We start from the raw sequence: 27,612 nt of genomic DNA, 5'->3' as shown, positions 1-27,612 counted from the left end.
ACACAACACTGTTTTCAACAGATTGACTACATATCATTTGAAATGATAACATTACTTGTTTCCACTTCTGTTGTTGAAGCAAACTGGATTGATTTAGGTGGGTAAAACGTTAGGCTACAGTTTAGCAACCAAACCATATTGTGATTCTACTCGGCTTCAGTTAGCTAGCTCTAGATATCTTGCTGAAAAATAACATGACAAAGATCTGGACAAACATGCATCGTGAATTGTAGATTTTCATTACACAGGTTATTTATTTGAATGAAACACAGTCAGGAACATGAATCAACGTTAGCCCCATTGCCAATAAACTAGGCTAAATTATCACACATTCTACCTATGCTCTTGCGTTAGCAAGCTAAACTAGTTTACATGCCTACAGTCTGGGTGTTACTGGTAACAGTTACTAGCAATGCTAACGTATCCTGTATCTAGCACCTGCCTTTCTCCAGTTCTTTCAAATAGATTATCTTAGCTCACGGTTGTTATGGCAATAAAAAAAAAACAGCAATTTCTTTTGTAGCTACTTGGAAAAAACATCCTTGTTATCTCTATCTGCCTGAAACAGACGCCTAGGTCTGAACACGGCCAAAAGCACAACATATTTCAGACCCAGATTAAGAAATCAACAAATGCTGTTCCACTTGTAATGGGTAAATAAAGCATGCTATAGACCAATTTTTTGTTTGTAAACATTTGGGATGCGCGCGCAACGTGGTTGCAGAAAACCGGGAAAGGATAGCATTTTAAATGGTAAAAGGACCACACGGATAATACAAATAGTTAGATTTAAAAAGATCAAAAAGGTCGAGGACAGCCTGTAAGAGAGAAAGCGATTACCCATTGATCTGTCGCATCAGAATTTTGATTTGGGTCACGAAAGTCTTGAAATTTGAGTGAGAATGTCGCCCGGTACAGACCGCATAGTCGAGCGGCAACCATGTCTTCGTCATGTCACAAAGTTCTTAATTTTACAGTTTTACAGTAAATTTTACATTTTAAAAGTCGAGAAGGACAGCTTTCAAGAGATATGGGAATTCTGCTTTTAGCCAGCTGCTCCGATTGTTTTTCTGATTTGTTCAAACTGGCAATCTGAGTGAGACTGCGTCGCCATTACACTGTTTTGACGTGACACATGACACTGTTTGCCTCAGTCAGACTCGCTCACTGGCAGTGTGCACAATGTTGTGATTCACTACATTTTACACCAGAAACGTCAGGGAGGACTGCCTAATGTAGATACGAGCCTGATGAAGATAGCCAGCATCTCGGATTTCTTTACCAAGCCTGTTTAATTACATTTACATTTATGCATTTAGCAGACGCTTTTATCCAAAGCGACTTCCAAGAGAGAGCTTTACAAAAAGAGCATAGGTCACTGATCATAACGAGGTAGTCCCGACGAGGTACCCAACGAGGTAATTAGTCATTTGCCTGAGAAAGCGACCTCCGTTAGCCAGGCTAGTTTTGGCCGATCACTTGGTCAGGCTATTTAAGGGTATCGGGGTCAAGTGAATTTTGTGCATAGACAAGTGAAACGTAAATGTATTTGTCCAAAGGCCAAGAGCCTCAAAAAGTTAATATCAAGCCCTGCAATCCAGTGGCCAGAGATGTATGATGACCTGATCGACACTCCAAGTGTAATAGACCGGGGAGAAGTTCGTCATAAGCAGTTGAGACTGCTTGACAGTTGTGTGACGTAGGGTGATAATTGGTCTATACAAATGGCGAGTTGAACAAACAAAATATAAGACGTAAAAAATATGAGACGTATACAGTGACGTAATGACGTGGCTCTGTGGTGGCTCTCGCCCGTGGAAAAGCAAACCGGTTCTTAGTAAGCTCCGTTCTTGAGCCAGCTCCGAACTGGCTCTAGCACCAGCTCCGAACTAGCTCCCGGTTCACTTTGGTGGAAAGGGGGTATGTTTAAAGCTAGACCGGAAGACACGGAAGTGGAAATATGGCCGCGCCCGGTCTCGCGCTCTCGCTTGCCTCACTGCGCCACTCAGCACTTTTCATAGAAATGAATGGGGACGCCATCTTAGAAGACAAAAGTAGCTTACTCTAGTTATATTAACTGTGTGGCTGTTTATCAATCCGAAGAACGCTGAGAATGCAAGTACATTCTTTTGAAGAACGTTCTGGCAAGCCTCCTTGCGAGAATGGTCTTGCAAGGACGCAAGGACGGAGAATGAATTGAGATGGTTAGGGTTTTCCAGAGGGCTATTGCACGAAACCAGGATAAGGGATTAAGTCGGGATATTCAAGTTATTCTGGATGAATTTAGCTTTGAGTTGGTTGAACGAAAGCAGGTTGAATTAAACCCAGCCAAGTAACCATGGAGATTTATTATTTGCAGCTAGCCTGCTCCCGAGCAGGCTAACAGCCAGGCTAAGATTAATTCTGGAGTCTCGTGTTAAATCAGCTGCCACTCATATCCGAAATAAACGTTTTTAACAGTTATTCCGCTATCTTCTGAATGTTATCTTATTTATTTTTTATACTTGTCACTATTGCTGTCACAAGTTTAATTTAAACTCTACTATTGCAGTCGTTTAGAAATGGTTGATGAAGTTGCAACTGTGATTTCAATGAAGTCAGTAATGAAGGCGAAATAGCCTACACTGCTCAAAAAAATAAAGGGAAGACTAAATTAACACATCCTAGATCTGAATAAATAAAATAATCTAATAAAATACTTTTTCTTTGATTCCATTGATAATTGATCATTTTTGTGTGATTTTGTTGTCAGCACATTCAACTATGTAACGAAAAAAGTAGCCTATTTAATGAAATTATTTCATTCATTCAGATTTAGGATGTGTTAGTGTTCCCTTTATTTTTTTGAGCAGTGTATAAAGTCCCATTCACCTGTGTTTCTTACTGCACCATGGCATGCCCATTTCTGAACTAAGTTTTGGATGAAGAAGCATTGATATTGAGGAGTGCTTTCAGACATGAGAGGTTAATACATTGTTTTACAGATATGCTTAAGTGTGGATTGAAGTCACGTATTCTTCTAGTTTCTTTATCTCCAGATACAGTTTCCTCAGTGTTTTCTTCTTGATATCAGTACCAAGGTCTAGACCCTAGAGACTTTTACTGACAGCAATCTGTGCATCTGCCAGCTCAATTAGCTTTTTCAGATGTTGAGTAGAGACATCTGACAGTTTGTGAATTCTATAAACCACCCATTGATTAGCACAGCAGGAATATTGCATGATTTAGATTTCCTTAAGCCCATACTTACCATGTTGCCAGGCTGGCTGTCAGGCTGTAGCCTACTGCGTCTGGATCCTGTTACAAATATATATTATGAGTGCTACATAACTGAATTTTATTGTATAAATTGTTGTGTGGTTTGAGTTGTATATTCTCATGTGATACAAATTGCCCTTCTGGAGCAAAGAATAAACTGATCTGAAATGACTTCTCATCCATTATGGGCTAAATATGCATTTCCATACGATTTACATGATACCTCAGGCCTTCTGGAGTACAGTGACACAGTCTCCTCATCATCAGCTGCAGAAGCCCCTTCCTATACTGCAGAAGTTCCTTCCCCCTGCCATATTGAATATAATTTGTGTTGACAGGATGTACCAAGCCATGTGCTTTTAATGAATAATACTCACTGGATCTTTGTTGGTGGCAGGAGAGTAACTGTGTTTTAAACCAAGGAAGGCCTGTGATGGAAGGGATTCAAGGTGGGACAGCTACTGACCACCTGCAAAAACTGCCCTCTTCATACAAGGTACTTGCAGGCCTTGTGTGTCCAGCGACACAGTTACTCTCCTGCCACCAGACTGTAGCAGGCATCTTGTAAGTAATTTCTACACACCATTTACAAACTGTTAAGGCACTTACCAGCCTGCTAAATGTTTTTATATTTTATCTTGACTTGTTACCAGGATCTTTTTTATCCAGTCATGTTTGTTCTGTATGAACATTAATTGTAGAAATACATTTAGAATCAGACACCTCTTATAGAGATTTGTGTATGGTTGTAAAACATATTCTTACATTGTGAATAAGGGTTTGAAATTAGGCCTCGTCTTTAGGGGAAATTTCCCAAGGAAAATTAATTCCTTCTGCTCACTTTTAAGGCAAAGCGGGATAAATAATAATACATTTTATTTACATAGTGCTTTACATGGTAGGCTACTCAAAGACACTTTCAGTAAAACCAGCACATTTAGCACATAAACACAGATACAGCAATACAACCAATACAAAAAACAAGCATATTAAAAGCAATTACAGTGTACAACTTTCTTAGTAAGTAGATATTTTTCAATCATTACGCTTTCAGTCGGTTCGCGATTGTCTGCCAGGCTTTTCTTTCTGTCTAATAACAGCAGCCGTATTTCCTTTTTTAGGGGAGAGCGGGGTCGAAAGTACAATTTTTCAGAAAAACGTAATTTTAAAAGAGAATGTTTTAGACATAGATATATTTTTGCTTGGGCCCATAACTCACAAGTGTGGTCTATCAATACCATGTGGTATTTTGAACAAATGTCGAACGGCTTCAGTATAATTTGGCTTTGAACACAAGTGGCACATTGTTACTTTTGACCCCGTCAGTTGGGACGAAAGTAACACATGGGTGGGTCAAAAGTAACACAACAATACAAACTAGATTTTCTGTGTTACTCTGACTATGACCTTGTTAATATGTAACTGCAAACATATTTTGTCCTTTATTTTTGCCAAAATATTAATGCCTACATTTATTTAAATTTCAGTTTCATCAAATATTTCAAAAGTAACCCGACAGTACAAACTTGAATTGTTAGAATATTTATTTTCATTTAATTTATTTCATGTCAATACATTTTATAAAACATGTTTCATATAATTCATATTTTAATAGTCGCTGCAGAAACCTGACTAATGTTAATGGCGTTAACAAATAAACAGTAGCCTACAAACAAACAAGAAAATAACAAAAGGCATAAGACTACTCATCGTCACAGTTGTGACAGATATAATGCTCTGCACCCTCAGTGCATGCCTCATGTGACCAGAGTTGGCAAAAGAGACACTTCACCCACACTTCCCCAGGCAAAGACGAACTGAATGTTTCCCCACACACAAGACATTCCTCATCCTTGTCCTGGGAAACTGTGGGTGCAGTGCCTCCGCGACCAAGGAGCCTTTTCTTTGGTGCAGACGGCTTCTTCTGGACCCTTTTTTGTTGCTCCTCCTCCAGAGCTGCCCTCACCGGAGAGTCTGTGAGGATCACTGTTGACCTCCTTTTGCCTCTTTGTTTTGTGTCTTTTCTGGGACCAGCCTTTGGAAAGGGACGTACATTCTCAGGAATGAATGTCTGGACAGAACTAGCGTGCCTGTCGGTCCCTCCTGGGACAGCAAGCAGACCTCTTCCCTCTTCTTCAGGTGGGACAGCTGAACAGACAGCTGGGTGGTCACACTGGTCAGGGATGGCAGACTTTGAACCACCAGGATACTCTGGCAGCAGCCCTCCCTCAAACAGGCTCAGGCTGAGTGGTTGTATGTGGCAATGTGGTGTAGGACCACATGGTACCAGTGAAGGAACAGGGCGGTCGGTGACGTAGGCAGGTGAGAAGTCTTGCTCATCAAAAATATCTGAGTTGTAGGGGCAGATGCCAGTGCACACAAAGCCAGATCTTACGTTGCTTGGTGTTACGTTGCTTGGTGTCGCTGCTCGTGGCAGAGCTGTGGCCACTAGGCCTGGAACGTCATAGATGGACAACGTTTTTCCAGGGTGTGTTCTCATCCAGTGATCTGCTGCTGTGTTAACATATCTCTTCAGTGGACCGAAGACGCTCCTGTTGAGTGGCTGGAGACGATGTGAGCAGTGGGGTGGGAAAGATAGTAACACTATGCCATTTGACCGACAAAAGTCAATTGCTGCCAGAGAAAGGTGTGACCAGTGGTTGTCAAGGAGCAGCAGTACCTTTGACTCCAGATTCACACGGGTGTGTCTGGCAAAGTGCTGGAGAAAGGCCAGAAAGTTGACATCCTGCATTCATCCTGAGCTATTTGCAGAACCAGCAGAGCCGATGGGACCACGACTCACAAAGTGGTCCTGGAACTTCTTCCTGGGAAAGATGAAGTACGGGGGAATACTATTGCCTTGTGCATTTACAGCTAGGGCAGTGGTGACCAATGTCCCCCTCTCCCCAGAGGTCACTGCACCGACCTGGCGCTTCCCCTTGGTGGCTATTATTTTACAGGGCACTTTGTTGTACCCGTTTCGTCCATGTTCCAAATGTCCTTAGCTTCAAAAAGGTGACGGGCAAGAACTGTCTGCAGGTTGTTAAAAAAAGCAGACACATTTGTTTTGTTGAAGCTGGTGGAACGGGACATGCTGGTGGCTTGAGGTCGGCGAATCGACAACGTAGTGTTGCGTTTAAGGAAGTGGGTGAGCCAGTCTTTTCCCGCCATCTTGGTGTCATCCCATCCGTTTGGGTATTTGCATCCACGTCTGATGGCCAATTTATAGGCACATTTCCGCACCTAAAACAGTTAAAATCAAAAGAAAATGTTCAGAGGGAAAACATTTATTACATGATTAAGATTTAACTAGACTTTACTGATCCAGTTTACATGTTGCAGCAGCTTCAGAAAAAAAATAATTAAGATTAAAAAAAGAAAAATCTATATAGCTACAAATCTCACATTTTGATAAGTATTTAAAATAGTTTTAGTAAGAGCTGCATGTTGAGTGTTTTTTTTACCTGAGCTACTAGCCTACACTTACCTCTTTAGGAGACAGGCCAAAATAAATATCAGCTGCCCTCTTAATATACGCCTGCAGCTTCCTTTCTTGGTCCTCAGAGAAGACTTTTGAATGTGATCTGTACCCTGGTGGTCTAGTCTTCTCCCTACTGGTCACTGCCCTTCTCCTGCAGTATCTCAGCAAAGTGACATGGCATATACCATGCGACCTAGCAGCTGCCCTGAGACTAATCTTCCTGACAGATATGTCCAGAAACGCCCTCTCATAAAGATCTGGATGAATCAGACCTCTGTCTGTCTTTCTGACCCTCACTCTTGGCATATTCTGTTTGTATAATATGACATAAATGTTTTAATAAATGATTTTCACAATCAGAAACTCACCACATTAGCGGTGGGACGAAAGTAACAAGTGGGTGGAACTCCCAACATTTAAACCAGATTTACTTTTATACTGAAAAGATCTGACAAGGCAAACTTCAGGATGCGTTACAGCACTAAATAAACTGTAGATTGATCATTACTGTGACACATGAAACAGGAAACACAACTTGTCAATAGAAAAAAAGGGCAGCCTCTGTAATTTACTTTTAGCACTCAAAAACCGATTTCTCCACCTAGCCCCGGGAAACGACGACTCGTCAATGGTCGCGTGCTGAACGTACTGTCATAGTTACATTTACATTTAGTCATTTAGCAGACGCTCTTATCCAGAACGACTTACAGTAAGTACAGGGACATTCCCCCCGAGGCAAGTAGGGCGAAGTGCCTTGCCCAAGGACACAACGTCATTTTGGGACGGCGGGGAATCGATCCGGCAACCTTCTGATTACTTGCCCGACGCTCTCACCGCTCAGCCATCTGACTCCTCTGTTTCCATCTGACTCCATAGTTTCAAATGCAAATGAAGTCAGTAGGGTGACCAGATGTCCCGCTTTGTGCGGGACAGTCCCGCATTTCTATCATTTTTCACCCGTCCCGCAAATTGAGACGTTATCCCGCATTCTTACCGATAGTCAGACTCCAAATTTTGAAATGCGTGTTTTATCAAACAGTTGTTTGTGTGTGTAGACAGCCGTGAGGGCTGTCATCAGAGGGCGCCTAGACTCGGCTAGGCTATTTCATAGATGGGCTATGGCTATTTGCTATTTCATCATGTCTGGGACGCGGACCTATGACGCGGAAGAAGTTAAGCGCGCCAATCGAAACAATAGAAATCAGGTCAGAACGGCAAGCAGCAGACATGGAGGAAAACACGACACTCACGGGTAAGAAGAGGAACTGGAAGTGCAGTTTTAACAAAGACTGGGAAACTATCTATCCCTGGGTGAAACCAGTGCCTAGTGATTCTAGCAAAGTGTCGTGTGAAATTTGCTCAAGTCAATTTTCCATTTCACACGGAGGTGAATACGACACAAACAGTGCGAGGCACATAAAAAACGTGTTGCTCAAAAAGAGTCTTGCCAGTCTATGGATACGTTCCTGCTAAAACCCAAACAAGAGTCAAACGCCAACAAGGTAACTGCAGCTGAACTAACTAGTGTTTACCACACTGTAAAACACTCACTATCATACAGGTCAGAAGACTGTGGTAATAAGCTAGCATCTACCATGTTTCCAGACTCTGAGATTGCAAAGAAAATGTCATGTGGTCGTACAAAGGCAGCATCCATAGTAACAGATGTGCTTGCACCTGCCTCTGTAGAGAGTTGTTTGAGAGAATTAAAAATGCCAGTGGTTCAAGAGCTCCCAAGTGATAGAAAAGTCCACACGCCATTTTTTTCAGTGGCTTCAGATGCATCTAATCATGGCACTACAAAACTCTTCCCACTGTCGTTACGATATTGGACACCAGAGCTGGGTTTGAAAACTAAGATACTGGACTTTTATGAAGATAGCCAAGAGTCAGCTGCTGCCATACACCACCAGATAAAGAGCAAGTTAGAGGAAAATGGTCTGCAACTGGAAATGATTTTTATCTTACACTGCAGACAATGCTAGTGTGAACTATGGGAAAAACAACTCGGTTTACCAAAAGCTAAAGGCAGAAAATAGTGGCATCATCAAGGCAAACTGTATGGCCCACATAGTGCACAACTGTGCAAAGCATGCTGGAGACATGCTGAACATTGACATTGAATCTGTAGTCAACAAAATATTCAGCCACTTTTCAGTCTCAGCAAAGCGCACAGAGGAATTAAAAGCAGTGTTCGCCTTTGTGGAGGAAGACTATCATGCTGTACGGCGACATGTACCAACAAGGTGGTTAAGTCTGTGGCCTGCTGTCCAGAGGCTACATAACAGCTGGGCAGCTATCAAGAGCTACTTCTTGTCGCTGGGAGAGTGTGAGTGCCCAAAAGTACTGTGGAAGCTCTTAAAATCAGATCAGGATGGTGAGGGGCATCCCATTGAGCTGCAGGCCTACCTGGCTTTCCTCAACAACATACTCAAGGTGTTCCATGACGTTGTGCTGCTGTTGGAGGGACAGGATGGGACCATCTGTGAGCTCTATGACATCATGCAGACCCTCAAGACCAAGCTCAATCAGCGACAGATCGATTCCTTCTTTGGAATGGAGACCAGTGCGATTGTCCAACAGTTTCCGGACCAAAAGGCAGCATCAATCAAAGAGGATATGTCCAACTTCTACCAGACAGCACTCAACTACCTGGAAAAATGGTATGACTTCAACGACACCAACTATCAGAAGAAAGTTGCCTGCTTGTCACTGAAGAACAGCTTTACATTCACCCAGCTCAGTGATGCCGTGGAGGCCCTACATATAGGGGGGAAACTGGACATGGACGAACTCTACGAGGAGTACTGTGTGACTCTGCCACGCCAGCCGGAAATTGTGCAGAGAAGAGCTCCTGTTGTGGAGAAGTGGTCGACCTTTCTCAAAAGCACGAAGACACCAAACCTGACTGCAGTTGCCTCCTTTGTCTTCAGCATCCCAATAACCAACGCATCTGTAGAGAGAGTGTTTTCCCTGATGACTGCAGCCTGGACCGACCAGAGGAACCGTTGCTCTGTGGAGCTCATCAAGAGTGAAATTCAAGTCAAGACCAACTTTGAATACAGTTGTAAGGAATTCTACAGTTATGCACTTAAGCAGAAAGCCTTATTAGAAGCTGCAAGCTCAAGCAAGAAGTATAAAGCCAAGAAGATCATCTAAGGTAAGATAAACATTGTCTATATAAATTTAGAATATTGTGAGCACTGAGCCAGTGTGGTGCTAGATTTTAAAACAATGCTCTATTCTTGTGTTTTGCTGGCAGGTGCTTTCCGTGGTGCTGAGAGTGCATCGTCTGTGTGGGCCTGCAGTTGTTGCTGTGATGTAGAGAACTGAAAACAAAATTCAGCCAGGTGCTCTCCTTGGTGCTGGAATAGCATTAATTGTGTATTTTTCTATGATTAACTAAACATATTTCATTAAAGTGTTTGCTCTAGTTAAATATACTCAAGCACATACAGTATTCAAGTAGAACATTTATTTTGTGTAGTTTATCTCTATGTGATTCTGAGCTGAGTGAGTTTAGTTATGTTCAGATAATCAGCCTATGTGCTCCATGTTCTACTTGAATACTGTATGTGCTTCAGTTTATTTTTTTCTAGAGCAAACACTTTATTGAAAAATGAAAACATTATTTTATTTAAGTTTGTGTTACCTCCTGACCAGTATTGATTTGCACTTCAGGTTTTATTTATTATTTTATGTAGTGCCTATACCAATTTGTGCGTTTTTGTAGCATTACTTGGTCCAGTAACTGCAGAGCATTTTCAAATGCATTTATTTTGTGTAGTTTATCTCTATGTGATTCTGAACTGATTAAGTTTTGTTATGTTCAGATAATCAGCCTATGTGCTCCATGTATCCAGTGTATGTTCTACTTGAATGTATGTACTTCAGTTTATTGTTTCACTAGAGCAAACACTTAAATGTGGTTGTGTTGTTGTTGCTCTCTGTTGTTGGAGAAAAGGCACATTAAAGGACAATATTTGAAAGAACAATTGTAGCCTTGTCTTTCTGTTTGATTGTACACAGTCAGGAGTGTTAACTTGAGGGGCACTGTGAAACAGCATGAAAACTCCATTGGGAAAGTTGCATTTAAATACATGTGTTACTTTTTTGTTTGCAGGCTGTTATGTGCTCCTGAATCAACCAAATGGCAAATCATAGTAACGTTATAGCAAAGGGGAAGAATAGAAATGTTTATTTAAATTTAATTTTATTTTAGACTGCCTCGATGCATTGATATCTCACATTGTCCCACATTGTCCCACATTGTCCCACACAAACGTTGTCTTTGTCCCACATCTGGTGAATTGGGATCCGGTCACCCTAGAAGTCAGGGCTCTGAGAAAATCGCTTTGTTACTTTCGTCCCGTGTTACTTTTGCCCCCACTCTCCCCTACATTTTATATGCTTCACTATGCTTCAATTTCCGTAATTAGTTGCTGCTTATATCGGGTGAAAAATATGCTGCACGCGTCTTCTCTATTTCTGCATCAGTCAATCTGTGATCAATACCATGGTCTATTTAAGAAATCCGTGAAGGTGCACTTATCCCAACTATGTACATCTGGATTGACATAGCTTCACCTTCTCATCCTGGTTTGGCAAACGTGCAACCGAATAAGCCGTGATGAGCGGATCACACTAAGTCCAGCTGCGCTTTTTCAGTTAGCCTGGATTTCTTTATTCTACTTTTGTGCAACAGCCCCCTGGGGCTCGTTTGTCGTAAGGGTTGAAGCTAAGTTAATCAATTGTCCCTTTAGCCCGTTAACATTAGCGAGGTAACTGAACCGCAAATATCGGTTTGTGGATGGCTGATCCGCATCCAAATCATGTGGTTAATTTCAATCAGGCTAAACTTATCAGGGCAAGTGCACGAGCAGGTCCTACTTCAAAAGGCAGGAAAGGTCGATCACCAAAACCGTATGATGGCGGAGAAGACGAAAGAGAGAGCGGTGATATTCTCGCCATCTGAGCAAACTATTATAATGATTCTCTACGAAGACAATAAGCATATTTTCATGGCTAAGTCAAACACCGCCACCGCTGCCAGAGCAAGACAGGCAGCTTGGCAATAAAGAATTTATAATACAATATAGCTGCAAGCAGCAATGTGGTGGCCAAGCAGGTCAGATGACCCAGAAGAAACTTTCGACTTTCGATCTAGTGATTGCGGTTTACCCGGCTTTCTTTGCAGTGGCTTATAGTCTCGCTAAATAGAGAATCAGAGACATGACAAGCCTGTCAGCTTTGGCTGGATTTGAACCTCTGATGTTGACAGGACACCAATTTATCCTAGTGAGCTATTCTCAGTGCTGGAAATCATATTTCAGTGACTGCGTAAAAATATACGGAATTTTTCCTGTGGCAAGCGGTTGTCAGACTTGTCCCAAGTTTAAACAGCTGTAATTCAGTCCTATTTTGATATGTTAATGTGATTGTGGTCTGAAGATAATCTGTGTTAGAGTTGGTGAATATTTGATACATTTTGTAGCAGGAGTAGGACAAAAACGTTTTATTAGTTAATTCAAAATGGCGGCATCAATTTGGCTGTTATCACAAGTTAACATGTGTCAGACATGGGATCGCCCCCGTAGAGGTTAGAGGACACATATCTGTAAAGCACAATAAATCTGACTCTTCTTGAGTATAGATCCCCTGAGATTGAAACATTATCATTACCATTATGATTATACTGTTAGACAGCTACTGTGGCATACCTGGCTTCACTAAACAGATAAACAAGTATCATGATATACGTGATGACTGTGGCTGGATTCGAACCTATGACCTTGCACTTCAGAGTCAACGTCTGAACCCGTCTTATTCCAGTGAGCTATTCTCAGTGCTAGGAATTACTGTGTTCAGTTACTGTCCAAAAAAAAGTAAGCCGTTTTTCCTGTGGGAAGCGTTGTCAGATTTGACCCAAGTATAAAAAGCTGTATTTCAGTCATATTTTGACAAATCAAGGTGATAGTAATCTGAAAATTATTCAATTACATGTCCATGAAAATAGGAGCAACGGCGAACGAGGAGTTCAAAAAAGTATGTTTTTATGAAAATTCCAAATGGCCGACGCCCAAAATGGTGGACACGGGACAATGTGATATATTTCGACTTGGTATGCCACGTAGAATCAGAAGAGACCAATCTTGTGATTTATGACAAATCTGTTCAGAAGTTATGATGCAAGAAATCCGATGCACTGGCTAGATGTAGATTCACTATATCTACAAAGCACAATAAATCGGACTCTTCATGAGTATAAATCCCCTGAGAATTAAACATTATCGTGGCCATTATGATTATACTGCTCGACAGCTACCGTCGCATACCTGGCTTCACTAAACACATAAACCAGTATCATGACATGCCTGAGACTTTGGCTGGATTCAAACCTACGACCTTGCACTTCAACGGAGCCCGTCTTATCCCAGTGAGCCATTGTCAGCGCTGGGAATTGCTGTGTACAGTTACTGAATACAAAAAGGAAGCCGTTACTCCTGTGGCACGCATGGTCAGATTTGGCCAAAGTTTAAACAGCTGTAATTCAGTCATATTTTTACATGGCAAGGTGATTGTGGTCTGAAGATAATCTGTGCCAAATCTGGTGAATATTGGATACATTGTGTAGAAGTAAGGAAAAAAGTTTTATTCATTCATTCAAAATGGCGGCCTCATCAATTCGTCTGGTATCACGCGTTAACATGCATCAGACGCGGGATCTCCTAAGATATCACGAGACATAGGAATGACTTAAATACGCCAAACAAATCAACAGTTATTGGTCAAAACACAATCCTACCTATTGTAATGCCCCCTAGAGGTCAAATTACACTACCTGTCTCAAACCTCTTAATAAAAGGGCCTTGAGTCCATACACCAAGTTTGGAGTAAATGCATCAAAGCTTGGCTAAGATATTACCTCACTTCCCTTTTTCCGGATCAGTTGCTCAATTTGATTGGCTGTAACTAACAAACGGTTGCAGAAATCAAAACGCTATGTGATGTCTTTTGTGAGGCTTGGTCTGAAGATAAATGGTGCCAAATATTTGCCTATTGCAGCGCCACCTAGAGGTGAAATAGCATGACCTATTTTGGACTTCTTTGGAACAGGGTCCCTCGTCCCTATACCATAGTTGTTGTCAATGCAGTAAAGAGGTGCTGAGATATGACCTCACTTCTTTTATGGTGGCTTGGTTGACAACTTTGATTGGCTGATGACTTTGATTGGCTGTTCCAGTCAAAAAGTGTAGAAAATCAAAAAAACATGTGATGTCTTTTGTGTGGCTTGGTCTGAAGATGATCTGTGCCAAATTTGGTGAATATTGGACAAACCTTATAGGAGAGGTAGCGAAAAAACGTTATATTCAAAATGGCGGCCACATCAATTCAGCCACATAAATTTGATGTGGCTGTAACTAACAAACGGTTGCGAAAATTAAAGCTCCAGGGGATAATTTCTGTGAGGCTTGATCTGAAGATCATCTGTGGCGATTATGAAGAAGATTCGACAAGAATTGTAGGAGGAGTAGCGAAAAAACGCTTTTTCTTTACTTTCAAAATGGCGGAGAATCTATGAACTGGATATGATGTCATAGAGTGCGTTGAACTCGTCTTGATCCAGGGAATCCAACGATACCTCATTTTGTACAATGGGGCATATGGTTCAAAAGTAACATGTGTTAACACACCTTCAACTTTGACCCATTGTTGGCGCTAGATGGTTGGAATGGGAGACATGAAAGTTGGTGAAATTGATGAGGGGACTGGTCCCAAATAGTGTGCCAAAATTCACAACTTCTGACCATTTGGTTTAAGGGGCTGCCATAGACTCCCATGGCAGAAGAAGATGTATAATAATAATAATAAATATAGCTGCAAGCAGCAATGGAGGGGCCAAGCAGTCCATAGCAGGACATGGCCTCCATAGCACTTTTGCAACAATTAAGTCACAACAACCTGTTGCACTCCTTTAACACACCAAGTTTGGTTGAAGTATCTGTTTGCGTTCAAGAGAACTGAGTGTTCGAAGTGATTTTTTTCTGGTATAACAGCACAGGCCTCCTCTACTCCTCATGGGAGCGATGGAACCCAAGTTTGGTGACAATCGCACAAATGGTTGCTGAGTTACGCTCTCACGTGTCTTTTGCGGTTTCGCCGCCGCCTTTGATTGTCTCTACCGAACAAAAGGTTTTGAAAATGGAAAATCCATCTGACACCTTTGTGAAACTTGGTCTGAAGATCATCTGTACCAAATTTAGTAAACATTGCACAAAATTTGGGGCGTGTAAAGGTTTTTACACTTTTCCATGAAATCCAAAATGGCGGCCGCGTCAATTCGGTTGTTATGAAATATTATCGATGGTCAAGCTTGATATCTCACAAGACATCAACAGACAAAGAAATTACTTTATTAAGGTGAACACTTCAACGGTTATTAGCCAAAACACGCTTATGCTTCCGGCCACGCCCCCTTTTACTCACATGACACAATTTTTTGAGGACATACTCAGAATAAGGTTCCGAGTAGGCATACCAAATTTGGTGTCACTGCCTCAAAGAACTGCTGAGATATGGCTTCACTTCCTGTTTGGCGGCTTTTCTGCAGAATTTGATTGGCTGTACCGGACAAACGGTTTTGAAAATCAAATATCCTTCAAAAAATTTTGTGAGACTTGGTCTGAAGATCATCTGTGGAAATTTTGAAGAAGATTCGACAAGAATTGTAGGAGGAGTAGGCTTTCAAAGGTTTTTAATAAAACCGGGAATAGCAGAAAATCTATACAACTGGAAATGCCATGGTGTGCGTTGAACTCGGCTTGATCCAGGGAATCCAATTGTACCTCATTTTTGAAAATGGGTCATACGGTTCAAAAGTTGCGTGTGTAAACACAAGTCCAACTTTGACCCGTTGGTGGCGCTGGAGTGGTCTAATGGGAGACATGAAACTTGGTGTAGGTATAGAATCAACTGTCCTTAATGAGTGTGCCAAATTTCACAAAAAGTTGTCGAAGGGTTCTAGGGGCTGCCATTGACTTCCATGGAACAAGAATAATAATAATAAAACTAACAATAACAATAGGTTTCCTCCTGACGGAGGAATCCTAAATATAACTCCAAGCAGTAATGGCGGATTCCTCCAAACATTGCGAACCATTGAAAAATGTATATTCTTGACAAATTGGAACTGTATAGAAAAATCTAAGCTGCAGAATTACCAATGGGATACCAAATCTGAAATATAATACCATCAAGATCCACAAGGGCCTTTATTTCAACCCAAGGATTGAAGGGAGGGGGCTTGGTTAGCCTATCCATTCCAGAAAGCCTTTGTGCTTTAGGGCGTGGAATGTAGCGCCACCTATGGGTAATGGTGGGACAGTTGTGGTGTGGTAATTACCCTTGGTGTATACTTTCAAAAAAGCTCGACCAGAGCATACCCCCCGCTCTCAGGGTACCGAGCTTCAGCTCAGTCATGATGCTGGGATGAATGTAGGCCTATATGTAGAGACCAGGGAGACAGACACACCGGCCAGCTGCCCTGATGGGTCCGTGGTAGATCATTAATGCGGGTTGTATCCTACAACGCTCGTGGCCTCCGAGTAGGACATACTGCTGCTGATAGATCAAGACGTTTGGTGGTGGACACATTGCTGGACGAGAGTGACATTGTCTGCCTTCAAGAAACCTGGATGACCAAGCAAGATCTGGACAAATTGAACTCCCTACACAAGAACTTTCATGGTGCTGGAGAGTCCACTACCGATCTCAGCATGAGAATGGTTTGTGGGAGGATAGCTGGTGGTGTAGCTATACTGTGGAACATAAAATATGACCCAACGGTAAAGGTGGTGTGGCTTAACGTTGACTGGGCTATTGGGTTGGAGTTTAATCACAATGAAAATAAATGTACTATTGTAAATGTGTACACACCATATGAATCCTATGACCATGAGGATGAATTTCAGAACAGGTTAGCTTTTATTCAGTCCTTCATAGAGGACAATAGTTCATGTTGTGTCTATGTCATGGGTGATTTTAATGCTGACATGTCAGATAAGTGTTTATTCGCACAACATCTGCAGCAGTTCTGTAATGAAACTAAATTAATGATATCAAGCGTTATTGCCTGATACAAGTTTTACCTATATAAGTGAAACGTGGCACACAACTTCCTGGCTAGACCATATTGTAACCACAGCCGATGCTCATGACTCACTGGAAAGTATAGAGATGTGTTATGGGCTGGCCACCACTGATCACATACCAGTTGCTATGCTGCTAAATGTTGAGAGTGTACCCTTGTTGCTGGCCCCCCAAGAAAACTGGACTGGTCAAAATTGACCAAAGAGGTTATGCACAGATATTCTCTATTAACTGACAGCTTACATAGTGATGTTGCATTTTCTAGGGATGCCCTAATGTGCACGGATATGAACTGCAAGGATAAACATCATGCTGAAAAGCTCTGTGCCATGTATGATGATATTGTCAAATGTCTTTATGCTTTCAGTGAAGGTTTTATTAATCACAAGAGTAAGGTCCCTAACGCACGGCCTGTCTGGAATGAGTTTGTGTCTGAGCAACATGCTGCTGCTAGAGAAGCCTTTAGAGTCTGGTCAGAGGCAGGCAGACCCAGACAGAGAGTGCTGCTTGATAACAAAAACCTCACAAATGCTAGATTTAAATAGGCACTCGTTTCATTAAGAGAATGAAAACACAATGAGAGCAGACTCGCTGGCCAGAAAGATGCAGAATAACAATCTTACTGACTTCTGGAAGGAGGTCAAGATCATAAATAATAACAGAACTCCCCTCCCTTCTGATATCAAAGGGGTTAGTTGTCCAGAGAAGATTGCTGATCTATGGCATGAGCACTACAGTAAACTATTTAATTGTGTTCAAAGTAACACAGTGAGAATTGATAATCAATATAAAGGTATCTCTGCAGACTTGATAGTTAGATCAGTAGATATTTATGATGCCATCCACATGCTAGACAACAACAAAGCTTGTGGTATGGATTCCATTTCCGCAGAGCATCTAAAAAAATGCCAGTTATAGACTCAGTCCATTTCTGGCCATGTGTCTCACTGGAATTATGGTTCATGGTGTTCTACCGAACTCTATTATGTCAGTACTGTTAGTGCCTGTTGTTAAAGATAAGGCTGGTAAACTGAACAGCATAGACAACTATCGACCCATTGCATTGGCCAGTATCTTGTCTAAAGTGTTTGAGAGAATTATTTGATTGAAATTGGAAATGTATATTCTGACTGCAGAAAATCAGTTTGGTTTTAAAAGAAAACATGGTACTGATCTCTGTATCTATGCTCTGAAGGAGATTGTCTCAGGTACACAAGTCTTAATTCATCTGTATTTTTATGCTTTATTGATGCTTACAAAGCTTTCGATCGAATTTGTCATGAAAAACTGTTTATGAAGCTAATAGCGAGAGGTGTCCCTAAACCTCTTGTGAGGATTTTGGTGTTCTGGTATGCCAATCAAACTTTTCATGTTAAATGGGACAATGTTGTATCAGCTGCTTTCCATGTTGGTAACGGAGTTCGACAAGGAGGAATTTGATTTCCCTTTTTGTTTAATATGGATATGGACGACTTATCAAGCCAGCTGAATAAGACAAATACAGGCTGTCTTGTTGGTGAATCTATTGTCAATCATCTGATGTACGCAGATTATCTGGTTCCACTCAGCCTGTTGCAACAGATGCTATGGGTGTGCTCTCAGTATGGCTTAGATCATGATATAAAATATAATGGAACGAAAAGTCACATAATGATAGTCAGAAGTAATCAGGACAGGAAATTAACCTTCCCTACCTTTTATTTATCTGGCAGTCCCCTTGGTGTTTGTGAGGAAATAAAATATCTGCCATGTCATTTCTGATGATTGGACAGATGACAACGATATGTATCAACAGCGCTGTCAAATATATTCTCAGGCCAGTATGTTATTAAGGACGTTTTCTATGTGCTCAGATTCAGTTAAATGTTCCCTGTTTAGAACCTACATAACACCATTGTACACTGCTCATTTGTGGTCTATGTACAGGTAAAGGAGTATACAGATACTGAAAGTAGCCTACAATGATGCTTTTAGATTGCTACTTAATGTGCCAAGGTGGCATAGTGCCAGTCAGTTGTTTGTGTCTAAGCACGTACCAACCTGTAAGGCAATCCTGAGACAACTGATGTATGGTTTCAATGATGCTTTTAGATTGCTACTTAATGTGCCTAGGTGGCATAGTGCTGGTCAGTTGTTTCTGTCTAAGCACGTACCAACCTGTAAGGCACTCCTGAGACAACTGATGTATGGTTTCATGTGTCGACTGGACAAGTCTGAGAACTGAATAGTAGAGGCCCTGGTCAACCCTCTAAAGAGCTGCTATCGATTACTTGGAACTTAAGACTACATTGGCACAAAAGTCTTCATACTTTTTATGCACTGTATTATCTATGTTTTATGTTTTCGTTTTACTCTCTTTTTTATAGCTCTATGTCTGTTATTTTATGTGGAACTTGGCGTCTGAAATAAAGATTTATATATATATATAAATACATATATATATATCAATGTTTCAGGATTTGTATAACTTTTTACCATTGCATACAAAATCGGAAATGCAATACTAAAAAGATCAGCTTTTGTTAAGAGATCCAAGATTACAAGATCCACAAGGCCTTGGCTAGAAACCAAGGAATGAGTGGGGGCTTGGTCAGCCCACACTCTCCTGAAATGTTGCGTGTGCGTCTTGCCAAGCCCGCGCGTGTGTAAGTTAAGGCTGAGTGTGTGAGGATGTGGAGCACGCGCGGGCAGGAGGAGGGGAGACATTCATTGGAAATTTGTCTAGAAATTAGCCAAGCAAGCATGTTTCAAATATTCACCAAAAATCGACCTTTGATCTTACAGTCAACCTTTTCACAGATTTGTGTTATAAACATTCTCAAGAGTCTTCATGTGAACTTGTGATTGAATCAGAGTATTAGTTTTTGACTGGCTGATGTGTAAAGCAGTATTTTAGCGTTAGCGATAAGTTCAATTTGCTTTATATTAATCATTTTTGGAGATATGAAGTTGCCTTTGCACACGGTAACATGTTGTAGTGTCTTCCATCGATATACCAAGTTTCGTGTTGATATCTCAAAGATTTGCTGAGACATGACTTCACATCCTGTTTGGCGGCTTTTCTGATGAATTTGATTGGCTGTACCGGACAAACGGTTGTAAGGTATTGTGAAGCTTGGTAAAAAGACAAAAATTGTAGGAGGAGTAGGCTTTCAAAGGTTTTTGATAAAACCGGAAGTAGCGGAAAATCTATATAACCGGAAATTGACGCCATGGGGTGCGTTGAACTCGGCTTGAACCAGGGAATCCAATGGTACCTCATTTTTGAAAATGGGTCATACGGTTCAAAAGTTGCGTGTGTAAACACAAGTCCAACTTTGACCCGTTGGTGGCGCTGGAGTGGTCTAATGGGAGACATGAAACTTGGTGTAGGTATAGAATCAACTGTCCTTAATGAGTGTGCCAAATTTCACAAAAAGTTGTCGAAGTGTTCTAGGGGCTGCCATTGACTTCCATGGAACAAGAATAATAATAATAATAATAATAATAATAAAACTAACAATAACAATAGGTTTCCTCCTGACGGAGGAATCCTAATAAAACTAACAATAACAATAGGTTTCCTCCTGACGGAGGAATCCTAATAAATATAGCTGCAAGCAGCAATGAGGTGGCCAAGCAGTCAAATGACCCATAAAACACAAGAAATCCTCAGAACAGGGTCTTGAGTGCATGCAGCAAGTTTGGTGTGAATCCATCAAAGATTTGCTGAGATACGACCCAACTTCCTGTTTGATGGCTTAATTGCACATTTTGATTGCCTGTACCGGGCAAACGGTTGTGAAAATCAAACAATCATGTGATGGCCTTTGTGAGGTGAGGCTTGGTCTGAAGATAATCTCTGCGAAATTTGGTGAAGATTGGACAACATGTGTAGGAGGAGTAGAGAAAAAACATTTTTCAATGAATTCAAAATGGCGGCCGCATCAATTCGGCTATTATCACAAATGATGATGGGTCACACACGGGACGTCCCAAGATATCATGAAACAAAGGAATCACTTAATAAAGGCAAACAAATCAACAGTTATTGGCCAAAACACATTTTTGCTTCCTGCGGCCACGCCCAGTAATGACATGACACCAAATTCATTGGACAGCCTCAAAAGAGGGTTCCGAGTCATCACACCAGGTTTGGGGTTGATTTCTTAAAGATTAGCTGAGATATGATCCAACTTCCTGTTTGGTTGCTTTGTTGCCAATTTTGATTGGCTGTACCGGACAAACGGTTTTGAAAATCAAAAATCCTTTGATAACTTCTGTGAGGGTTGGTCTGATGATGATGTGTGCGAATTCTGGGGAAGATTTGACAAAAATTGAGGGAGGAGAAGCAAAAAAACGTTTTTTCACAAAATTCAAAATGGCTGAAAATCTATATAACCGGAAATTGACGCCATGGTGTGCGTTGAACTCATCTCGATCCAGGGAATCCAACAGTACCTCATTTTTGAAAATCGGTCATACGGTTCAAAAGTTACGTGTGTAAACACAAGTCCAACTTTGACCAGTTGGTGGCGCTAGAGTGCTCCAATGGGAGACATGAAACTTGGTGAATATAAAGAAGGGACTGTGCTTAATGAGTGTGCCAAATTTCTCAACTTTTTACCATACGGTTCTAGGGGCTGCCATAGACTCCAATGACAGAAGAAGCGTAATAATAATAAATATAGCTGCAAGCAGCAATGAGGTGGCCAAGCAGTTAAATGACCCATAAAACACTTTGGAAATCCTCAGAACAGGGTTCCGAGTGCATGCAGCAAGTTTGGTGTGAATCCATCAAAGATTTGCTGAGATACGACGCAACTTCCTGTTTGATGGCTTAATTGCACATTTTGATTGCCTGTACCGGGCAAACGGTTGTGAAAATCAAACAATCATGTGATGGCCTTTGTGAGGCTTGGTCTGAAGATAATCTCTGCGAAATTTGGTGAAGATTGGACAACATGTGTAGGAGGAGTAGAGAAAAAACATTTTTCAATGAATTCAAAATGGCGGCCGCATCAATTCGGCTATTATCACAAATGATGATGGGTCACACATGGGACGTCCCAAGATACCATGAGACAAAGGAATCACTTAATAAAGGCAAACAAATCAACAGTTATTGGCCAAAACACATTTCTGCTTCCTGCGGCCACGCCCAGTAATGACATGACACCAAATTCATTGGACAGCCTCAGAAGAGGGTTCCGAGTCATCATACCAAGTTTGGTGTTGATTTCTTAAAGATTAGCCGAGATATGATCCAACTTCCTGTTTGGTTGCTTTGTTGCCAATTTTGATTGGCTGTACTGGACAAACGGTTTTGAAAATCAAATATCCTTTGATAACTTCTGTGAGGGTTGGTCTGATGATGATGTGTGCCAATTCTGGGGAAGATTTGACAAAAATTGAGGGAGGAGAAGCAAAAAAACGTTTTTTCACAAAATTCAAAATGGCAGAAAATCTATATAACCGGAAATTGACGCCATGGTGTGCGTTGAACTCGTCTCGATCCAGGGAATCCAATGGTACCTCATTTTTGAATATCGGTCATACGGTTCAAAAGTTACGTGTGTAAACACAAGTCCAACTTTGACCAGTTGGTGGCGCTAGAGTGCTCCAATGGGAGACATGAAACTTGGTGAATATAAAGAAGGGACTGTGCTTAATGAGTGTGCCAAATTTCACAACTTTTTACCATACGGTTCTAGGGGCTGCCATAGACTCCAATGACAGAAGAAGTGTAATAATAATAATAATAAGAAAAGGTAGAATCACTTATGTGGCTTCGCCGCTTCGCGGCTTGGCCACCAAATATAGCTGCAAGCAGCGATGTGGTGGCCAAGCAGTCAAATGACCCATAAAACACTTTAGAAATCCTCAGAACAGGGTTCCGAGTGCATGCAGCAAGTTTGGTGTGAATCCATCAAAGATTTGCTGAGATACGACCCAACTTCCTGTTTGATGGCTTAATTGCACATTTTGATTGCCTGTACCGGGCAAAACGGTTGTGAAAATCAAACAATCATGTGATGGCCTTTGTGAGGCTTGGTCTGAAGATAATCACTGCGAAATTTGGTGAAGATTGGACAACATGTGTAGGAGGAGTAGAGAAAAAACATTTTTCAATGAATTCAAAATGGCGGCCGCTTCAATTCGGCTATTATCACAAATGATGATGGGTCACACACGGGACGTCCCAAGATATCATGAAACAAAGGAATCCCTTAATAAAGGCAAACAAATCAACAGTTATTGGCCAAAACACATTTTTGCTTCCCGCGGCCACGCCCAGTAATGACATGACACCAAATTCATTGGACAGCCTCAGAAGAGGGTTCCGAGTCATCACACCAGGTTTGGGGTTGATTTCTTAAAGATTAGCCGAGATATGATCCAACTTCCTGTTTGGTTGCTTTGTTGCCAATTTTGATTGGCTGTACTGGACAAACGGTTTTGAAAATCAAATATCCTTTGATAACTTCTGTGAGGGTTGGTCTGATGATGATGTGTGCCAATTCTGGGGAAGATTTGACAAAAATTGAGGGAGGAGAAGCAAAAAAACGTTTTTTCACAAAATTCAAAATGGCAGAAAATCTATATAACCGGAAATTGACGCCATGGTGTGCGTTGAACTCGTCTCGATCCAGGGAATCCAATGGTACCTCATTTTTGAATATCGGTCATACGGTTCAAAAGTTACGTGTGTAAACACAAGTCCAACTTTGACCAGTTGGTGGCGCTAGAGTGCTCCAATGGGAGACATGAAACTTGGTGAATATAAAGAAGGGACTGTGCTTAATGAGTGTGCCAAATTTCACAACTTTTTACCATACGGTTCTAGGGGCTGCCATAGACTCCAATGACAGAAGAAGTGTAATAATAATAATAATAAGAAAAGGTAGAATCACTTATGTGGCTTCGCCGCTTCGCGGCTTGGCCACCAAATATAGCTGCAAGCAGCGATGTGGTGGCCAAGCAGTCAAATGACCCATAAAACACTTTAGAAATCCTCAGAACAGGGTTCCGAGTGCATGCAGCAAGTTTGGTGTGAATCCATCAAAGATTTGCTGAGATACGACCCAACTTCCTGTTTGATGGCTTAATTGCACATTTTGATTGCCTGTACCGGGCAAAACGGTTGTGAAAATCAAACAATCATGTGATGGCCTTTGTGAGGCTTGGTCTGAAGATAATCACTGCGAAATTTGGTGAAGATTGGACAACATGTGTAGGAGGAGTAGAGAAAAAACATTTTTCAATGAATTCAAAATGGCGGCCGCTTCAATTCGGCTATTATCACAAATGATGATGGGTCACACACGGGACGTCCCAAGATATCATGAAACAAAGGAATCCCTTAATAAAGGCAAACAAATCAACAGTTATTGGCCAAAACACATTTTTGCTTCCCGCGGCCACGCCCAGTAATGACATGACACCAAATTCATTGGACAGCCTCAGAAGAGGGTTCCGAGTCATCACACCAGGTTTGGGGTTGATTTCTTAAAGATTAGCCGAGATATGATCCAACTTCCTGTTTGGTTGCTTTGTTGCCAATTTTGATTGGCTGTACTGGACAAACGGTTTTGAAAATCAAATATCCTTTGATAACTTCTGTGAGGGTTGGTCTGATGATGATGTGTGCCAATTCTGGGGAAGATTTGACAAAAATTGAGGGAGGAGAAGCAAAAAAACGTTTTTTCACAAAATTCAAAATGGCAGAAAATCTATATAACCGGAAATTGACGCCATGGTGTGCGTTGAACTCGTCTCGATCCAGGGAATCCAATGGTACCTCATTTTTGAATATCGGTCATACGGTTCAAAAGTTACGTGTGTAAACACAAGTCCAACTTTGACCAGTTGGTGGCGCTAGAGTGCTTCAATGGGAGACATAAAACTTGGTGAATATAAAGAAGGGACTGTGCTTAATGAGTGTGCCAAATTTCACAACTTTTTACCATACGGTTCTAGGGGCTGCCATAGACTCCAATGACAGAAGAAGTGTAATAATAATAATAAATATAACTGCAAGCAGTAATGGCGGATTCCTCCAAACATTGCGAACCATTGAAAAATGTATATTCTTGACAAATTGGAACTGTATAGAAAAATCTATGCTGCAGAATTACCAATGGGATACCAAATCTGAAATATAATACCACCAGGATCCACAAGGGCCTTTATTTCAACTCAAGGAGTGAAGGGAGGGGGCTTGGTTAGCCTATCCATTCCAGAAAGCCTTTGTGCTTTAGGGCGTGGAATGTAGCGCCACATATGGGTAATGGTGGGACAGTTGTGGTTTGGTAATTACCCTTGGTCTATACTTTCAAAAAAGCTCGACCAGAGAATACCCCCCGCTCTCAGGGTACCGAGCTTCAGCTCAGTCATGATGCTGGGATGAATGTAGGCCTATATGTAGAGACCAGGGAGACAGACACACCGGCCAGCTGCCCTGATGGGTCCGTGGTAGATCATTAATGCGGGTTGTATCCTACAACGCTCGTGGCCTCCGAGTAGGACATACTGCTGCTGATAGATCAAGACGTTTGGTGGTGGACACATTGCTGGACGAGAGTGACATTGTCTGCCTTCAAGAAACCTGGATGACCAAGCAAGATCTGGACAAATTGAACTCCCTACACAAGAACTTTCATGGTGCTGGAGAGTCCACTACCGATCTCAGCATGAGAATGGTTTGTGGGAGGATAGCTGGTGGTGTAGCTATACTGTGGAACATAAAATATGACCCAACGGTAAAGGTGGTGTGGCTTAACGTTGACTGGGCTATTGGGTTGGAGTTTAATCACAATGAAAATAAATTTACTATTGTAAATGTGTACACACCATATGAATCCTATGACCATGAGGATGAATTTCAGAACAGGTTAGCTTTTATTCAGTCCTTCATAGAGGACAATAGTTCATGTTGTGTCTATGTCATGGGTGATTTTAATGCTGACATGTCAGATAAGTGTTTATTCGCACAACATCTGCAGCAGTTCTGTAATGAAACTAAATTAATTATATAAAGCGTTATTGCCTGATACAAGTTTTACCTATATAAGTGAAACGTGGCACACAACTTCCTGGCTAGACCATATTGTAACCACAGCCGATGCTCATGACTCACTGGAAAGTATAGAGATGTGTTATGGGCTGGCCACCACTGATCACATACCAGTTGCTATGCTGCTAAATGTTGAGAGTGTACCCTTGTTGCTGGCCCCCCAAAAAAACTGGACTGGTCAAAATTGACCAAAGAGGTTCGGCACAGATATTCTCTATTAACTAATTCTCGGATATGAACTGCAAGGATAAACATAATGCTGAAAAGCTCTGTGCCATGTATGATGATATTGTCAAATGTCTTTATGCTTCCAGTGAACCTTTTATTAATCACAAGAGTAAGGTCCCTAACGCACGGCCTGTCTGGAATGAGTTTGTGTCTGAGCAACATGCTGCTGCTAGAGAAGCCTTTAGAGTCTGGTCAGAGGCAGGCAGACCCAGACAGAGAGTGCTGCTTGATAACAAAAACCTCACAAATGCTAGATTTAAATATGCACTCGTTTCATTAAGAGAAATGAAAACACAATGAGAGCAGACTCGCTGGCCAGAAAGATGCAGAATAACAATCTTACTGACTTCTGGAAGGAGGTCAAGATCATAAATAATAACAGAACTCCCCTCCCTTCTGATATCAAAGGGGTTAGTTGTCCAGAGAAGATTGCTGATCTATGGCATGAGCACTACAGTAAACTATTTAATTGTGTTCAAAGTAACACAGTGAGAATTGATAATCAATATAAAGGTATCTCTGCAGACTTGATAGTTAGATCAGTAGATATTTATGATGCCATCCACATGCTAGACAACAACAAAGCTTGTGGTATGGATTCCATTTCTGCAGAGCATCTAAAAAATGCCAGTTATAGACTCAGTCCATTTCTAGCCATGTGTCTCACTGGAATTATGGTTCATGGTGTTCTACCGAACTCTATTATGTCAGTACTGTTAGTGCCTGTTGTTAAAGATAAGGCTGGTAAACTGAACAGCATAGACAACTGTAGCGCCTCTCTAGTTTGGTGGATTTGTAATGAGAGGTGGCTAACCTGAGTTCGTTAGTAATTGTTACTAACTTAAACCAATTTAACATATGAAAAAAACAATACAACCAACTGTTAAACAAAAACAGGAAAGATTTACTTCAGACAAAAAATCAGTTCTTCAGTTATTGGTTCAACATTTACATGACATCGTAATGCACATGGACACACAATACAAACTAGCCGGCAATGCTAACTACACGAATACCTTAATTCAGTACAGTTCTACGGTGCAGGCCTGAGTGTAGCTCGTGTGCGTTGTAGCCGTAAACAAAATGGCTGTTTCGCCAGGATGGCACAAAATAACAAGGAGCTGGTACCTCGGATCAGCAGTGCGGTAGCACACGCACTGCGGCAGAAGGGCGGCAGCAGGTGAAGGAGAGACCGACCAAATACTCTCGTGGATTTACGAGACGAACCAACTCAGGAAGACGACTGAGGACGACGACAATCCCGACCTCCACCGGCTCCAACCTGGCACTCGCTGTCGCTAGTCTGGCGGCAAAGCCCGTGCTTAATCCAAAACCGCCAACAGCCAAACTCCTCTTTCTGGGTTATTGTTGTTGGTTGAGATATTCACCCAACAATATAAACATAACACCACTAATGATAATATAAAATCTTCACTCTTGG

The 27,612-nt window shown here is 41.5% G+C and overlaps 2 protein-coding genes across 2 annotated transcripts; one reads left to right on the top strand and one right to left on the bottom strand.

Moving 5' to 3' along the window:
- Window positions 1-4,690: 4,690 nt before the first annotated feature.
- Window positions 4,691-27,341, bottom strand: LOC124485966. The gene is made up of 2 exons (XM_047047887.1): window positions 27,300-27,341; window positions 4,691-6,501 (listed from the first exon to the last, which is right to left on the bottom strand). Exon 2 carries the CDS (start codon window positions 6,008-6,010, stop codon window positions 4,961-4,963), a length of 1,050 nt encoding a protein of 349 aa, XP_046903843.1. The 5' UTR covers window positions 6,011-6,501; window positions 27,300-27,341; the 3' UTR covers window positions 4,691-4,960.
- LOC124485965 lies at window positions 8,561-11,066 on the top strand. The gene is made up of 2 exons (XM_047047885.1): window positions 8,561-9,899; window positions 10,002-11,066. The coding sequence occupies exon 1, from the start codon at window positions 8,801-8,803 to the stop codon at window positions 9,896-9,898; it is 1,098 nt and encodes a 365-aa protein (XP_046903841.1). The 5' UTR covers window positions 8,561-8,800; the 3' UTR covers window position 9,899; window positions 10,002-11,066.
- Window positions 27,342-27,612: the final 271 nt, after the last annotated feature.

The sequence above is a fragment of the Hypomesus transpacificus genome, chromosome 23, assembly GCF_021917145.1.
Source record: "Hypomesus transpacificus isolate Combined female chromosome 23, fHypTra1, whole genome shotgun sequence".
Classification (NCBI taxonomy): Eukaryota; Metazoa; Chordata; class Actinopteri; order Osmeriformes; family Osmeridae; genus Hypomesus; species Hypomesus transpacificus.
This window is presented reverse-complemented; position numbering and strand designations above follow the sequence as displayed.

Coding starts and splice junctions, on each gene's coding strand:
- LOC124485966 (XM_047047887.1), bottom strand. CDS start 6,010: ATGCAGGATGTCAACTTTCTGGCCTTTCTCCAGCACTTTGCCAGACAC.
- LOC124485965 (XM_047047885.1), top strand. CDS start 8,801: ATGGCCCACATAGTGCACAACTGTGCAAAGCATGCTGGAGACATGCTG.